At 48.6% G+C, this 17074-nt stretch overlaps 1 protein-coding gene across 1 annotated transcript in view; it reads right to left on the bottom strand.

Moving 5' to 3' along the window:
* TSPAN15 (tetraspanin 15) overlaps positions 1-17074 on the bottom strand; it is a 68194-nt gene that overhangs the window by 10599 nt on the left and 40521 nt on the right. The window contains exons 2-3 of the mRNA XM_007940666.2: positions 9160-9345; positions 7884-7958 (exon numbers count right to left, since the gene is read on the bottom strand). Coding sequence (XP_007938857.1) covers positions 7884-7958; positions 9160-9345 — 261 coding nt within the window. The remainder of the gene's footprint in view (positions 1-7883; positions 7959-9159; positions 9346-17074) is intronic.

The following is a 17074-nucleotide window of genomic DNA, read 5'->3' on the forward strand; positions in this document are numbered from 1 at the left end:
AGCTGCAATAATGGGCTCAAACACACCAACGAGCATGAGGAACGCCCGGGACTGGACAGCATTTCATTCTGTTATACATAAGTCCCCATGACTCAGAGCCAACTCGATGGCTGCTAACAACACTACCAACACACTACTGCCAACACACTAGTCAGTGTGTACTGAGGAGGACACCAGAACATGGTAGGGTGCCAGGTACATAGTAGGTAAGGATATTATTATTATAGATCCTTGTCTCTTTCCTGGAAGACAAACACTCTTTGGCTCCACTTCACATCCATCATATCATCAGTGGAAAATGGCTGGCCCCAAGAGAAACTAAGGCCCCCAAATCTCATCCAGAAGAACTACCTGATTAGAGGCAGCCATCAGGGTAAGAGTCCCTGGGCTTCCAAGGCAGGTCAGCATTTGGCCTGAGACCATAGCTGCCAGCCCAGAGAGGCATGTGACTTTTCCAAGGTCACACAGCTGGTCAGTAGCGGAGGGAAGCTGGAACCAAGGTGGCAAAGCTTCCACTTGATACCCTTTAAAAAGTCAAGATAAACACCCAACGCTCAGTTTTGGGGTCCTCTCTCCAAACTCTCTCCAGTATCAGGAAGAGAGGAACAAAGGGATACAGTGGCCACCTCCATCCTGAGAGTCACACTGTTCAAAGCCAAGTTCATGAAGAACCTTGTGCAAGGTCCCTGTGGCCAGAAGGAAAACCCTCTGCTGAGGAGAAATGGCAGCTCTCTCCTGAGCAGACACAGGAGCCAAGGTAAATGTCAGCCCTGAGAGGAGAGGATGCAGGCGGCAGAAAGGCACTGAGCTCACAGCCTGCTGCTCAGGTCTGGCGCTGGATTGGGGAGAGGGTGGGTGTAACATCTGCTGTGTGGCCTGGCCTGGGGTAGGACTCACTTGGCTTCAAGCCCACCCTTCCCAGAGGCCCCCAGGTCATGATGCCTTTCCAACCCTGGGGGCCTGCTTGATGAAGTGACAGGCCAGCTGGCTAGGGTGTGGTTAGGGGTGCCAAAGAAACAGGTCACCAGGATGGGGTCAGTCTATCACTAGGGTGGGGCAGGGGGATTCACTCATGGAAGTAAATGGCACATTGCAGGGGACCTTAGGCTGAGCTGAGATGAAGGGGAGGGATACCAGGACTAGTGACATGCCTAGGTCACATGTATGTGATGTGTGTCCAGTGCTTTCTCCTACTCTTACAGCCCTGGTCCACTGTGTGCCTACTGTTCCCTCCCCTCTGCCTCCTCTCTGATCCTCCCAGTCCCTCTGTTATCTCCCAGATCCCCCAGAGCAGAGATGGGGTGGGAGGAGGCACCAGGGCAGGAAGAGAAGCTGCAGGGGGTGTGCTCAGCTGCTCAGTGAGGAAAGACTCTCCCGCCTTCTGGGGAGCAGCCCGGCCTCTCTCCCCAAATCATCTTTGTCTCTGAGCATTTCCCAAAGGCAGGCCGACTCCCAGAGAGGCCTCTTTGTGAAAACCAGGCCTTCTTCCCGGTAAGCTGAGCGGGCCCTGCAGGCAGGGGAGGCCCTGTGGGAGGCCTCTTGGAATTGGGAGGAAGAGCAGATGGTCCCAGACTGACGGATGGTGTGGGCTGCACGGGGCAGCAGCTGCCTCCAGTCCCATCAGGGGCTTCTTTGGATCATGCTGGCTCTTGCAAGTGTCCCCTGCCTTTGGTACCATGTATGTGTGTGATTGTGACTGTGTGTGAATATGTGAGTGTGTCTGTGTATGTATGTGTGTGTGACTGTGTGTATGTGTGAGTGTGAGTATATGTGTGAGTGTGACTGAGTGTATGAGTGAGGAGACTGCTAACCAGGAGGCTGGCGGTTCAAACCCACCAGCCACCCTTGGAAGGAAGATTGGGCAATCTATTTCCATAGAGATACCATCTCAGAAACCCAAAGAGGGGTCGCTATGAGTCGGATCCAACTCAATGGCAGTGAGTTTGGTTTGTATGTATGTGTGTATGTGTATGAATGTATGTATGTTGTGTGTAGGTGTGTGAGTGTGACTGTGACTATGTGTGAGGATGCATGTGTGTATATGAGTGAGTGTGACTGTGTGCCTGAGTATATATGTGAGTGTGACTGTGTGAGTATGGGTGTGTGTGTGTGTGTGTGTGTGTGAACATGCACCAGAGAGATGTGTCCTCCATACTAACTGGTTCCTGTGCTGTGACTGGAGAGTAGGGAGGGTCTTGAAGGTTCATGAGAGAAAGAGGTAGAAGCTGATGGAGAAACTTCAGTTGTGTGCTGTGCTCACTGTAAAGTGCTGTGCCAATATAGTCAAGCACCTGTAACACCTGAGGAACTGAGGAACCTGGTCAGAGGATAGGCCTGGGGGAAAACAGTAAGGGAGCCAGGCTTCCACAGAGGCCAAACAGGCCTAGTGCCACCTCACCCAGCTCTAAACGAGGTCACTTCAGTGGGGACAGCTCCCGCGAAGACAAGAAAACCACCTTTCACGAACAGCTGGCAGGACCTCAGAGGTCATGTGCCCAGGCTAAATTAAACAGAAAGTAAGCAAACATCAAAGCTGTCAGGGCACATTGGTTAAGAAGCCATCAGGATCCAGCTACAAAGAGCTGTCATCTCTAGTGCTTTCTTTTAAATCTAGTTTAAATATACCCAGAGCCTCCACAACACCTCTTCCTGTAGCGGTGCCTGGAATGTTGTGAAATGAGTGAGGAACTAAGGCAGGGATAGGGTGGGGGGTGGGCAGCCCCCTTCAAGATGGGAGGCCAGTGAAGTCGTAAAAGATGGGGTGTGGAAGGGGCTGCAGCTGGAGCCACTCATCAGGTTTTGCCCAGAGGGACCCCAACCCCTTTTGGGCATGGAGCTGCCTTGGGCCCCTAGGGCTGCCAGGAGCTTCAGTCCTGAGGCCAAACTCCTGCAGGCAGCCCTCCCAGTGTCCATCACTCCCATATTACCTTCTGAGACCCAAGCGTGTGTGTGTGGGGGGGCAGTTGCTGGCAGCCCAGCCCGACACGCCTGCCGACCAGGTTCTCATAACCTCACTGGGGGAGGATGGGGAACTGGCCTTCCTCCCTTTGTGCCAGGGCTGAGCCATCATCTGGGCTTCCCCAGCCCCTTTCAGAGGTGGATGTGTCCTCTTTGCCCTAGATGCCAGCCTCTGCCAGGTCCTGAGATGGGCCCAATCTGGAACCAAGGGTGGAAATGAATCCAGACAGTCAGAAGGAAGAGGGTAGAATGCTGAGGGTCTTTAAAAATATTTTCCAGACCCTTTCCTCAGACCTGGCTTAATGTTTGAGCCTCAGTGGGGTATGCGGTTATGCCTCAGTTTCCCAGGTATTTTGGGCTGAAGCCCTCATCACAAAAGGCTGTCTTCAGTGGCCATAGCAGTGGGAGTTTGGTCAGATCAGTGCAGAACTTTCTTTACTTCTGGAGCCATCAGAAGCCTTGCTGTGGGTGGGAAGGATCCAGGGTCAGATGCTCAATACTGCAGGCCACGGTGCCATCCCCTCCTTCCTCCCTGCCCCTGACCTTAAAGTGGGCCAGAGCCAACCACCTCAGAGGACGGGCCCTAGGGGAAAACAGTGGAGGAAGTGAGTGTGTGTGGTGTGTGTGACCATGTGTGTGTGAGTGTGTGTGTGTGTGACTATATCTGTGCATGTGATCAAATATGAAGGCTGAGTGCTCCCCTCCCTCCCTAGCCTGGCATTGGGTATGACCAGGCATTGGGTATGACCACAGCACCTTTGATCAGGGCTGGGAGAGAGACACCACTGTCCCCTCCTACCCTGTGGTTGAGGGAGGGATGCCCCGGGATGGGGGTACAAATATACCAGCTATAGCCCAGGGCCTTCTGGGTGTCCTTGATCAGCTCTGCCTGATTGTACACTTTAGCAAACAGGGAACACACGGCAGGAGCTGCCCACCTCTGACACTCCGACACCCTTACTAGACACCCTCACTTCGGGAACAAGCTGGGATAAGGCAGGTGTCATAAGGAGTGGGATGAAGCCAGTTGTAGGGATCACTCAGGTCCTCCCCCTGCCTCTGGCTGGGCTCTAGGTATAGCACTCCTCCTGGCAATGTACCCTCCTGGTCTGTACCCTCTGCCTCTGTGCCTGGCTCTCTGGGTACACGGCCAAAGAAGCAGCTTCTGCCTGACCATTGGGTCATGCCTGTAGGAGAAACCTCTCTGGGGTCCAGAGATGACTGACTAACAGTGTTTGATGTCTGTTTATCCTTTCATGGTCTGGCGGTGCTGTTGCCCACACCATGGTCTGTACGTATTCCTGAGAACCAGTGTGGAGTCATTAGCTTGATGAGTAGTTTTCACCTGTCACCCCAAGTGGATCCTTGCAGTTAACAAGTAGCCTGTGGGGCTGAGAACGCACTTGCTATGGTATGGCTTAGAGAAATCTGTGATCTTTGCTTGGTGAGGAAAAAAAAAAAAAATTGAGTTTGGAACCACTTCCTCCAGGCAGCTGGTCCTGATTTCTCTGCGTCATATTCTCCACATTATACTGCCTCTACTTCCACCCCTATGACCAGCCAAGCTCCTCCTTCTTCCCTGTTCTCACCACTGGCCTATCTCTTGTTTTACAAAATCACATCACATTAGAATTGGAAAGGATCTTATTTTTCTCTACATGGTATTTTCCCCTTGATTATACAAAAAAGAAAGAAAGGAAACTTGGGAAGTAGGAGAAAATATAAAAGAGAGAATAAAAATCACTCTCATCCCACCCCTCAGAGGAAACAAGAGTTAGTGTTTCTACTTCTTTCCAATCTTTTCTTTAGACCTGTTTTTTCCTTGTGGAGATCATATTGTATTTATAATTTTGTATCTTGTTTTTAAATTTTTTAAGTTATATAACCTAGATGTGGTAGTTAAAGTTATGTATCAACGTTCCTGGGTCTGGTTTTGAGTGGCTGGGCAGCTGGATACAGTGATTCCCTGTGATGAGACTGGTAATAAGCTCCATGGTGGAATCTACTGGAACAGCTGAGCCTTAGGGATGTGGTCTGCTTCTAGAATATAAGGAGATGTGTTAAGAAAGGTCTGCAGCTTTTTGGCACACTTGGACCCTGCAGGTAGCCGAGTCTTGTCAGCAGCTTGCCATGTTTCCTGCTGGTCTTGGGACTGCCTCTGGACTTGAACTAGTGGCCTGCCATGTTGTTTGGTACTCTTGGGACTGGGCCATTTTATTTATTGACCTTGGGTTTGTCAGCCTCAGCAGCCAGCAGTTGCCTGAATGAAGAGATGCCTCCAGCTTCAGTGGGCTGGGAGAAAGAGGCAGAGCTGAAGCCCAAGGTCAAGGGTCTTTCATCCAACCCCTAGAGCTTGGCACTTTGAACTCAGACTTCTAGCCTCCAAAACTGTAAGAGGATAAACTCCTGTTTGTTAAAGCCATCCTATTTGTGGTATTTTCTGTTACAGAAGCATGAAGTACCCAAAACATTAGGCATCTAATATCATGGCCCACCCCAAGCCTCCAAACCCTGCAGTGGCTCTTTCCTCAGCTTCATGCTGGACTGCACCTGAGACCCTCCCTAGGGATCCACTGGGCGGCAGGGCCCAGCATTGCTCACAAGGGGTCCAAACAAGGGGAAGGAACACATGTCACAGGCCAGGAAGCTGCAGGTTTTGGGAACAACTGGGAACTCTCACCCCTGACCTCAGGCCCCTTGCATCCTAAGATGTGAAGACCAAAGGGTCCCTGGGGGTTCCATAGGCCAATGCTTTCATCTCAGCTCCCTCGCTTGCAAAAGGGGGTGGTGCACTGCCCTTGCTGCCCTACGGAGCACTGGAAAATAACAAAATAAGAAAGCCTTTGTGAAAGTACATTAAAAACTAGAAGTGTTGTTCCCTTACGGGGTTGGTTCTTAAAGCCATTGATGCTGCTGACCTTGAATTGGACATGGGTTCCAGCCAGGAAAGCACTAACCTGTAACTGCTGGAAAGCTACAGCCTGCTGGAGCCCTGTCTGGCCACATGGAAACACAGGCTCAAGGCTGCTGAAAAATGAACTAATATCCTGGATCTGGTACCTCAGAGAAGATGGCATGGAAAGTAGAAGAGAGAGAGAAAGGGAGGAGGTGGTAGCAAGACTGGGTTGACAAGCATCCCTGTACCGCCTCTGCCTGGCCTTGTGTTCTTGGGAGGGTTTCTTTCTCTTTTTTCTTTTTTTTTTAATTGTGATTTGGGTGAAAGTTTACAGAGCAAATTCACTTTCCATACAGCAGTTCACATATACTTTGTCTCGTGACATTGACCACAATTTACCACAATGCAACAGCTCCCCTCCCACCTCCTCCCGATAGTTACCTCTTCCTTGTGTCCATCCCTCCATGCCCTCCTGCCCCCTGAGCTGTCTCCCTGTGTATAAACAGCCCTTCTTTCTCCCATGATTGTTCTCTCCAAGGAGTGTATCTACCTCAGGTAAATGTTCAGCTCCTATGCCTGTCTTTTGCTTGGCTGGAAGCCATAGGTGTGGGTTCAATTCCAGACCTGAAGGGCAGCTAGGGGCCATAGCTAGTCTTAGTGGTTCCACCAGGCTCTATCACATCAGCAAACCTGGTTCTTGGGAGGGTTTCTTAACCTCTCTGTACCTCAAGGCTCCATCAATACAATAGGAATCTCCCTTCCTTCTGCTGGGGCTCATGAAACAAGAAGAGCCCTGGATTCCGAACAGACCTATTTTGCCATTGAATTGACTCCAATTCATGGTGACCACATGTGTGTCAGAGCAGAATTGTGCTCCGTGGGATTGTCAAGGGTTGACCTTTTGGAAATCGATCACCAGGCTTTCTTCTGAGGTGCCTCTGGGTGGACTCAAATCTCTGACTTTCAGTTAGCAGCTGAGTGTCCCCCCATGGACTCCCTTCCAGTTCTCAGGGCCCTGACTCTGCAGACCTTTCTAGGGCCAGGGTGCCAGGAATCACCCTCTCAATCTGCTTCTTTTCCTCACCTTGTATCCAGCAGGAAGTCCTGCCGGTGCTGCCTCCAAATCATACAGCAAATCCGACCCCTTTTGCTCATGCCCACTGCCTGCACCCTGGCCAGCACCCCTTCCCTGGATGACCACTGCAGTCTCCTAGTGGCCTCTCTGCTTCTCCCCTGGCCTCCCTCTGTCCACTCTCCACTCAGCAGCCAGAACCAACCTTAAAAATCAGATCATATCACTCCCCTGCATAAAACTCTTCAAAGGCTTCCTACTGCTTCGGGAAAACATCCAAGCTCCAAAACCATGGCCTACAAGGATCTAGGTGATCTGCCTGGCCCTCTCCTTGTCTTTCCCCATCATTCGCTTGCTTTAAGCAAGCAGCCTCCACACTGTTCTGTAAACCTGCCAAGCTTACACCTACCTTGTAAACCTGCCAAGCCTCCACTCCTGTGGTATACTTCGTCTGAACCTCACTTAGTTGGCTCCTTTTTATTATTAAAGCTTTAAATCAAATGCCACCTCCTCCTCAGCTGTGTTAAACCAAACCAAACCCACTGCCACTGAGTCGATTCCTACTCATAGTGACGACTCACATTGAGTTTCCAAGCTGTAAATCTTTATGGAAGCAGATTGCCCCATCTTCCTCTGGCAGAGTAGCTGGTGGGTTTGAACTGCTGACCTTCTGGTTAACAGCTAGATGCCTTACACACTGTACCACCAGACCTCCTCATCTATGTTATTACCCTCTTAAATGTTGCCCCTACCTGTCTCCATCCCAGATACTCATATCAACTGTTTAATGTTCCTATTATCTGATTTACCTGTTTGGTGCCTGTCTTTCCCAAGAGAACGGAAGCTCCCTGAGGGGTTATCTATCTCGCTCACCACAGCACCCCCAGTTGACAGCGCAAAGAATAGACAGTGGGTGGTCAATAAGCATGTGGCTGATAAATGAATCCCCAAGCCCACCTGGTTCCGGAAGGTCAAGGCCACCACGCCACCAATGAGCTCGATGATGAGGCAGATCCCAAGGATGTACATGAACTGAAAAACAAGATGGAGAGATTCACCCAGAGGGAGGGGGAAGACTCACGGGAGGTGCAGAGGAAGCGGTGTCTGGTCTGAGGTCTAAGCACAAATTAGTCACAGCCAGAGTCATCTGGCTGAGCTCTGACCAGCTCCTGGGTCTTTGCCTTCTTCCTCCTATGGGAACACAGGACATGGACAAACATCCCCTGGAAAAGCCCATCTGTGGAGCCCATGGTCAGGAAGAATGACTCAACATCTCAGCCAGATTGTCGACGTTTATCCCAGGGGTCCTGACTGGGTCCAGGTGGGAAAGCACCCAGCTGCCCCCATGGGGAGAATCTTGCCTTGCTCTGGCTGGGCCAAGAAGCCAGGACCTGCTTGATGGGTAGACTAGGGCAGCAATGACAGCTTGCTATACAAGGACCCCCAGAGGTGGGGTGTGTGAGGAGGTGCCTGAGGCTCTGAGGATACGCACCTCATCCCTACCTACCATTTATTGGAGAAAAGGCATTGTTCAAACTGAGTCCAACAACTTCCAACCTCAGGCAGCACCAAGACCCTGCTTATAGGTGCTTCCCATCTGAGGGGAGACATGAAGCCAAGACAGGCACATCTGTGTAGAGTGAATAGATGCTGGTTTTGGGGAGTCATCCCTCATTCCAAAGTAGGGGGTATGGGGAGGGCGGACTTCACCCACTGACACCAGGATAGGCACATGGCCCAAACCAGGCCCATCAGAGCCTGGGTCTTTAGCCAGAGTTACCAGGAAAGATTCCCTGGAGGTCAAGAACTATCAGGACTCTGTTGGCCAGAGAATAACACTGAACGCCAGGTGGGCCGGAACAGCCCTGGCTGGGAGGGCAAGAGTGAAAGCCCAACACACCCGCACCCCTGGCCCTGCCATGGGTTCGCTGGTTACAGGAGCTCATGAAATCACCACTCCCTCCCTTGTTTGTTTTCACTTGCTCTCATTTGAAGTTTATTTCTCCCACTTGGAAATGAGAGGTCAAAGGGTTTAAGTAAACGATCAGAATAACATTTGGTAAAAGTGGAGGTGCTGGACTCTTGGGCCAGCATGAACAGATCGGCTGATCCAGGAAACCCTCTGTAGGAGCTGGTTTGAGGCCTGGCCTAAAGAACTGAGCTGCCCTCAGGGCCCAGAGGCAGTCTTCCCAGCCCCCATCACTCCCGGCCAGGGACGGTGGAGCTGACTCACCGACTGGAGAAGGCACAGGTTGTCTCGGAGGGAAGCCAGCACACCAATGAAGGAGACAATGAACATGACAACCCCCAGAAGGATGAGGATGATGGCGGGGGCAAGAAAGGCACTCTCGAGGGTTTTGTATTTCTGCCTCTCGACCTCTGCGTAGATCCCCACAGACAGCACCAGGGCCCCGATCAGCTGCAGCAAGAAAGCAGGAAGTGAGGGAGCAAAGGAGTGGCGGTGGCTTAATTTTCTCGTCTGGGGCTGTAGTGCCTGCTACAGTCAGGGGTTTCCCCATCAAGTGATTGCACAGGAGCACAATCATTTAGAGATAAGACACTCTTTTAGAGGAGGGTACTAATGGGTCAGGGGAAATGCCACAGGCTAGAGAGTCAGGGAGGAGCTCTGGTAACATAGTGCCTAAGGCATTTGACTGCTAACCAGTAGGCGGGCAGTTCAAACCCACCAGGGTTTGAAGGAAGGTTGGGCAATCTACTTCTGTAGTGATACCGCCTCAGCAACCCAACAAGGGGTTGCTGTGAGTCAGGTCCGACTCCACAGCACATAACAACAACAACAACATACTACACACAAGGAGCTCTGGTAGCGTAGTGCCTAAGGCACTTGACTGCTAACCAGAAGGCCGGCAGTTCAAACCCACCAGCCACTCCTCGGAAGGAAGGTTAGATACCGCCTCGGAAACCCAAGGAGGGGTAGCTATGAGTCAGGTCCGACTTGACAGCACATAACAACAACAACAACAGAGAGTCAGGGGGCCTGGGTTCAAGTCTCAGCTCTGCCACTTACTGACCTAGGTCCCAGATAGGCATTTGATTACACCGAGTCAGTGTTCCCATCTGGAAAACTGGTACTCATTTCTGGCCCGCTTACCCACAGTTTTTTTGTGAGGCTTTAATGAGATCACAAAGGTGGAAACACTGTCAACCCAGAAACATGGACCTCAGGGGTGAGCAGTGAATAAGCCCATCACACAGGGAAAGTCCAGAACTGTTCAGGGGACGGCATTTCGCCTAGCACCAAAAGAACAGGGCTCACCTTCAAGGTGACCACTGGAGGCTGAAGGATGAGATGGGAGGAATTTGGGGGAGACTTTTAAATAAAATCTCTCATCAATTTTTCAGGCAATGGAAAGATGACCACTTTAGCATGACATTGGGAAGACCTAGACGGTAAAGCCCCATCCCCCGCACCACACTCTTGGCCTAAAAAGTCTGAGACTAAATCCTCAGGGAGCTTTTACACTTGGCATGCTGTCCACCCCCAACCCTCAGACAAGGCTGGACCGACCATATTGCCACATCTCCCCTGGATCCTGCAACAGCCTCCTAACTGGCCCCTCAGGCCATTCTCACACAGTGTCTAGAATGACCAGTAACACCTACGTCAGAGTAGGTTTGACTCTGTGCATCTAGAATAAAGGCCAAAATCCTAGTAACAATCTAGAAGTTCCTGTAAAATCTGTCCCCATAGCTTGTCTGACGTCACTTCTAGCTCTCTGTTCTTCCTCACGCTTTCTCTGTACTGGCCTCCTTGCTGCTACTTGAACACACCAACAGTGTCCACCCTGGGACCTTTGCACTAGCTGTTCCCACTGCCCTGAATGCTCTTCATCCTCATACCCACCTGGCTCACTCCCTCGCCTCCTTCTGCTCTTTGCTCAATTGTCACTTGCTCAGTGAGACCTTATATAAAAGTGGAAGCTCCCTCTCCATGAAACTCCTGATTCCCTTTCCCTGATTTATCTTCTTCTCTGCACTTAGCCATATTTTATTTTTTAATTGCTTGCCTTCCCTTTGAGAGCGTAAGCTCTATGCCGGCAGGAGTGTTCACCTATTTGCCATGACCCTAGTGCCCAGAGCATCCTGACAGGTAGGAAGCAAGATCAACATCTGCAATCAGTGTTGCTGAATGAAGGAGAGAAGGGCTTTCTGACAGATGTCCTTGGGTTTGAGTTAGTCGCCATCTACTCAGTTTCCTACCAGTCCAAGAAGTCTTTCTGGGCCTCATGTTTCCTGAGGGCATGACCAAATCATTAGATTATATACACTGGACTTCTTCACAGAGCTGAAGACATCATGGGAGAGTAAACAGAAGCCATGGTGCTGTCGACTCAGGTTCCAGTAAATGAAATGTGGATAACACAGACACAATGTCAGGAGACAGGAATCCTTGGGTGGTGCTAACAGTTAACGCACTCAGCTGCTAAATGAAAGATTGGAAGTTTGAGTCTACCAAGAGGAGCCTCAGAAGAAAGGCCTGGCAATCTTCTTCTGAAAATTTGGGAATTAAAAATCCCATGGAGCACAGTTCTACTCAATGACAACTGGTGGTACTAGTGGTTGGAAAGACATGCTATTAGCATGGCTACCCAAGGCTACCTCTTCAGTTACTGGTCTACCTGGCCTTTAATTGGCCATTACAGGGCTCTTTACTGATCATCATGACCTTGAAGTAGCTCTTCTCACCCTCCTTCTAAACAGGACCCAGGCTGTCAGTACAGGGGACTGCCTGCTTTCTCCTAAGTTTTAACAAGTCAAATAAACAGATATAACTTTATATAAACATTCAATATTCAGAAGATTACCAGGAAACTGTCTTGCTTGGGTCCAGTGCTCTGCTGTCTTTCATATCTAAAGGATTTCCTCTTGGTTTGAAAAGATAATCCAGAGTTACTAAAACACAATGCTCCCATCTAAAAGGAATGCCTTCCCAATACGCATGGGTCAGATATATGAAAGGCGCTGACAAACTCTGCCACTTCTCAATAAACCAGCCATATCAGGACAACTGGGAGGGAAGTGACTTCATCCCAATTACCCACCTGGGTAAATTTTTTAATTTATAAAGCAGGACATACCTACAGGAAAATGGCAACACCATAGGAAATAAAATCTACCTTTGATAATAAAGATTAGCCAAACCAAACCAAACCAAACTCACTGCCGTTGAGTCAGATCCAACTCATAGTGACCCCTCCTTGGGTTTCCGAGGCAGTATCACTATGGAAGTAGATTGCCCAACCTTCTTTCCAAGGAGTGGCTGGTGGGTGTGAACTGCCAGCCTTCTGCTTAGCAGTCAAATGCCTTAGGCACTAGGCCACCAGAGCTCCCCAAAGATTAACCAGGGGCTGTCTAGTCAATTCATGCTCTAAAACCCGGAACATGGTGAAATCAATGTTCGAGGTCAGCCTAATCCCCTTGGGTCTTCTAAGAACAAGCCAAATCCATCCCATTCTGAATTACTCCACCTAAAAGGAGTTGCTTGCTAAACTGTGAACTAGACACAGCTCGACACTCCAAAGCTGAGGATTGTGGGTCAATAAGAATGCCATAGAACTAAAGTCTTTGGAGCCAAGGCACAGAGTGAACAAAATGTCTAGGGAAAGACGTGGTATACTTCAGGGTGGTAGAAATGAAGGTAATGGAAATTCTCACCCTGTCATGGAACAAACAGAACTGTGACATTTGACTGTCTCCAGAATTGATTCTATATACTTTGCAGTGTCCTCTGTTTCCTATGTTGTCTGGCAGGAGGGGCATGGGCCCTGACTTCTTCCCCCACAAGCCTACCCTCATCCTCCTTCCTGCCTGAGGCTATGTCTCTGGGGTTAAGGCATCATGCTTGGGAAACCAATGTCAAAACATCAGCACTGTCAGTAGCCCCAATTCCAAATAGCCAAGCCCTCTCCATAAAGGAAGTCAGAAGCTTCTTCTATTTTTATAAACAAGTTCCCCAGAGAAGGACATCCTAGCACCGGGACCCACTCCAGAGCAGCCTTGCTGGCAGGAAGCAAAACTTCCTTTGGTCTGACTCACTCCCACCAACTTCAAAGCATTGCCCTATGGGGCAGTTCTACACTGTCCTATAGGTCACTGTGAGTCGGAATCAACTCAACAGAAACAGGTTTTGTTACTATGTTCCAGGCGCTGCACCAGGCTATCAGGGTAACAATAGTCTAGATGGGGGGGGGGGTGTGATTAAGAGAGGCTAGAAATGACTCTCATATGTACTCCTCCAAAAACTGGAGGAACTGGTGATTCCAGCCAGCATGTATTGACCAGTACATTACTATCTTATTGCTGCTTTAACAGATTACCACAACTTTATTGTTGTTGTTGTTATGTGCCATCGAGTTGGACACGACTCATAGTGACCCCTCCTTGGGTTTCTGAGGCAGTATCACTACAGAAGTAGATTGCCTCATCTTCTTTCCGAGGAGTGGCTGGTGGGTTTGAACTACCAGCCTTCTGGTTAGCAGTCAAGTGCTTTAGGCACTATGCTACCAGAGCTCCTACCAAAATTTTAGTGGCTTAAAAAAGCAGATACTTATTATCTTACAGTTTTTGATGCCAGAAATTTAAAATTAGTTTTTTTAAGGCTAGAATCAAATTGTTGGTAGGGCTCAGGACCACAGCCCTGGGGTACATCAGGGTCAATTGACATAATATAATCCATGAAGACAATATTCTGCATCCTGATTTTGTGAGTAGCAACTGGGGTCTTAAAAGCTTGTGAGCATCCATTTAAGGTGCAGCTATTGTTTTGTCCCTATCTGGAGCAAAGAAGAGTGAATAAAATCAAAATCTCAAGGAAAAAATTAGTCCAAAGGACTAGTGGGCCATGTGAAGCCCAGCTTCTACAACTCTGAGACCAGCAGAAATAGATGGTGCCTGGCTACCACTGGTAAACACTCTGAAAGGGATCATAATAGGAGGTCCTGGAAAGAGTGGGAGAAAAATATGGGACAAAATGCAATATAATAAAAAAGACCAGGCTTACTGATCAGATAGAGACTGGTGGAACCTCAAAAACTTGGTCCTCAGACACCCTTCAAGCCTAGAGTCAAACTCATCCCTATAGCTCCACTTTCAGCCAACCACTAGACAAGCCTATAAGGTGAACAATAGTACCAGGTAGGCATGCACTCCTTAAAATAACCAATCATAGGAGATTAAAATGGCAGCATTTGCCCAGGGATAATCTCAGAAGCCAAAAAGAGATAGGAAAGAAGGATGAATGGAAACAGTAAACACAAGGAGGATGTGGGAAGAGTGCTGCTACATTGTGGGGGTTGTAATCAATGTTATGAAACATTTATGTTATGAAATGCGTATGAATTGTTGAATGAAAAAGCAATCTGCTCTGTAAACTTTCACCCAAATCACAATAAAAAGTTTGGGGGGGGGAGGGAAGAGGCTAGAAATGACCTCTATGGCACCATGGATGGGGTCCTCAGGCCTGTGAACTGGGATGAGGGGAATAAAGTCATATCTTTATTTAGATTAACCTCTAAGTGAAAGGTAGTCTTCCCTTCCATTCTGAATGTAGACAACAAACCACAGTAGTGTTGACAGCACCTGTGACTTAATTCCCCATTGAAATGGCATTACAGTTATTGTGGATACTTTAGAATATAATGTATATTCACCACAATGTCAAAATTATAGTAGTTATTAGGTTCACTACTAGATCTTGTGATTTAATGCATTGATAAACCAAAACCAACCAAACTTACTGCCTTCAAGTCAGATCTGACTCATAGAGACCCCTCCTTGGGTTTCTGAGGCAGTATCACTACGGAAGTATATTGCCCAACCTTCCTTCTGAAGAGTGGCTGGTGGGCTTGAACCTCCAACCTTCCAGTTAGCAGTCAAATGCCTTAGGCACTACACCACCAGAGCTCCTAATGCATTGATAAAGGAGCACATTATTACCATAGCATCAATTTGGCTTTATATTTTAATGATATATCTCAATATAATTGGTTTCTTTAGTAATTTCATATATTTCATTTTATGCATTTAAAGATCTTGTTCTAAGAAGGGATCAGAGGCTTTCCCAGGGAGCCAAAGGGTCCTTGGTACAAAAATGGTGATGATCCCTGGCCTACGGGAAGGAAGCAAGTTGGAATACCTGCCATGGAGAGGTGCAGAGGGCTCTGAGAACTCAAACAAAAAGAAGCAGAAGAAGAGGTGTGTCTCAGTTACCTTGTGCTGCCATAATAGAAATACCACAAGTGAGTGGCTTTACAGAAAAAAAAACAAACAAACATTTTCTCACAGTTTTGGAGGCTGGAAGTCCATATCAGGGTCCCAGCCATGTTGATTCCTTCTATGGGCCTCTCTGCTGGTTTCTAGTGACTGCTGGCCATCTTTGCTGTTTCTTGGCATTTCCTGCGTTCCTTGGCATCTGCTTCTCCCTGCGTGTGTCTCTGTGTCCATTCTGCTATTTTTAAAATTTTGAAGTGATTAGGCTTAGAACTCCACCTGCTTTGGTATGACTTCATTAACATAACAAAAGAAAAGCCCTATTTCCAAATAGGATCACATCTAACAGGTGCAGGGGCCAGGACTTCAGTCCTCTTTTAGGGGGACACAGTTCAATCCACAGCAGGTGTCAGAAAATCAGGATGGGCTTCCTGAAGGAGTCAGCCTTTCCTGGAAGGATAACCTAGGAACTGCTTCATTCGAGAAGGATCTCATGGGGCACCCAAGGTCCCATCCCAGTGCTCTTATGGGGCCATAACAAAGTACTTTTCTGAGTTTCTAGTTGAAAGGAGGTGGGGAGTAGCCAAATTCCAAAGCCAAGAAGATTTTTAAATAAAATAGAGCTAGAAAGGTCTCTGTGTCTAGCCCAAAGAAACCTTGGACTTTGAGCTCCTCAGTCCTTCTTCCTGGAACAGATCTTGCCTGGCCCTGGACCAAGCCCACCCTGCAGACAGCCAGCCTCCTGCTCAGCCCAGTGTGTACCAGCTCCTCCTGTATAGATCAGTGGGCAGCAGTGCAAGTGAGCCAGGAGACAGGAGTTGGCATTCTGGCCTTGACTTTTATTAGGTTTATGCCCTTGACCATGTCATTTCCTTCCTTGGGGCCTCATTTTTACCTGTGAAATAGTGAAGCAGTTACCATTTGTAGAGCAATGATCCTGTGCTGGCATCCTGCAAAATTCCGTACACGCTTATTTCCCTGAATCTTCTCTTTTCTCTCCTCTCTTTCTGTGTCACACACACACACACACACACACACACAGTAACGACCACTCTCATTTTACACATGAGGCTCAAAGTGGTTAGTAAGAGGTAGAGCCAGAATTCAGGCAAAGCACTGTGCTCTTAACAGCTAAGACTCAATCGTCTGGCTAGCCACTGTGCTGTTGCTAGGTGCTGTAGAGTCAGCTCCAAGTCACAGTGACCCTATGTATAACAGAATGATGCCCGGTCCTGCAGCATCCTTCACAATCCTTGCTATGCTTGAGCTCATCATTGTAGTCACTGTGTCAATCCATCTCATTAAGGGTCTTCCCCTTTTTTGCTGACCCTCCACTTTACCAAGTGTGATAATTCCTTCTCCAGGGAATGGTCCTTTCTGACAACATGACCAAAGTAGGTGAGACAAAGTCTGGCCATTCTCACTTCTAAGGAATATTCCAGGAGCTCTGGTGATGCAGTGCCTATGGCATTTGACTGCTAACCAGAAGGCTGGTGGTTCAAACCCACCAGCCACTCCTCCGAAGGCAGATTGGGCAATTTACTTCCATAGAGATACCACCTTGGAAACACAAGGAGGGGTTGCTATGAGTCGGATCTGACTCAATGGCAGTGAGTTTGGTTTGGTTTGGTTTGGTTTGGTTTGGTTTGGTTTGGTTTGGAAGGAGCATTCTGCATGTCTTCCAGGACAGATAGTTTTATCTTCCGGCAGTCCATGGTATTTTCAGTATTCTTCACCAACACCACAATTCAAAGGCATCAACTCTTCTTCGGTCTTCCCTATTCACTGTCCAGCTTTAACATGCACATGAAGTGACTGAAAATACCACAGCTTGGGTCAGGCATACCTCAGTCCTCAAAGTGACTTCTCAACACTTTAAAGAGATCTGGTGCAGCAGATTTGCCCAATGAAGTATGATG

The sequence above is a fragment of the Orycteropus afer genome, unplaced genomic scaffold (assembly GCF_000298275.1).
Source record: "Orycteropus afer afer isolate SDZICR_OR568_19922 unplaced genomic scaffold, OryAfe1.0 scaffold00070, whole genome shotgun sequence".
Lineage (NCBI taxonomy): Eukaryota > Metazoa > Chordata > Mammalia > Tubulidentata > Orycteropodidae > Orycteropus > Orycteropus afer.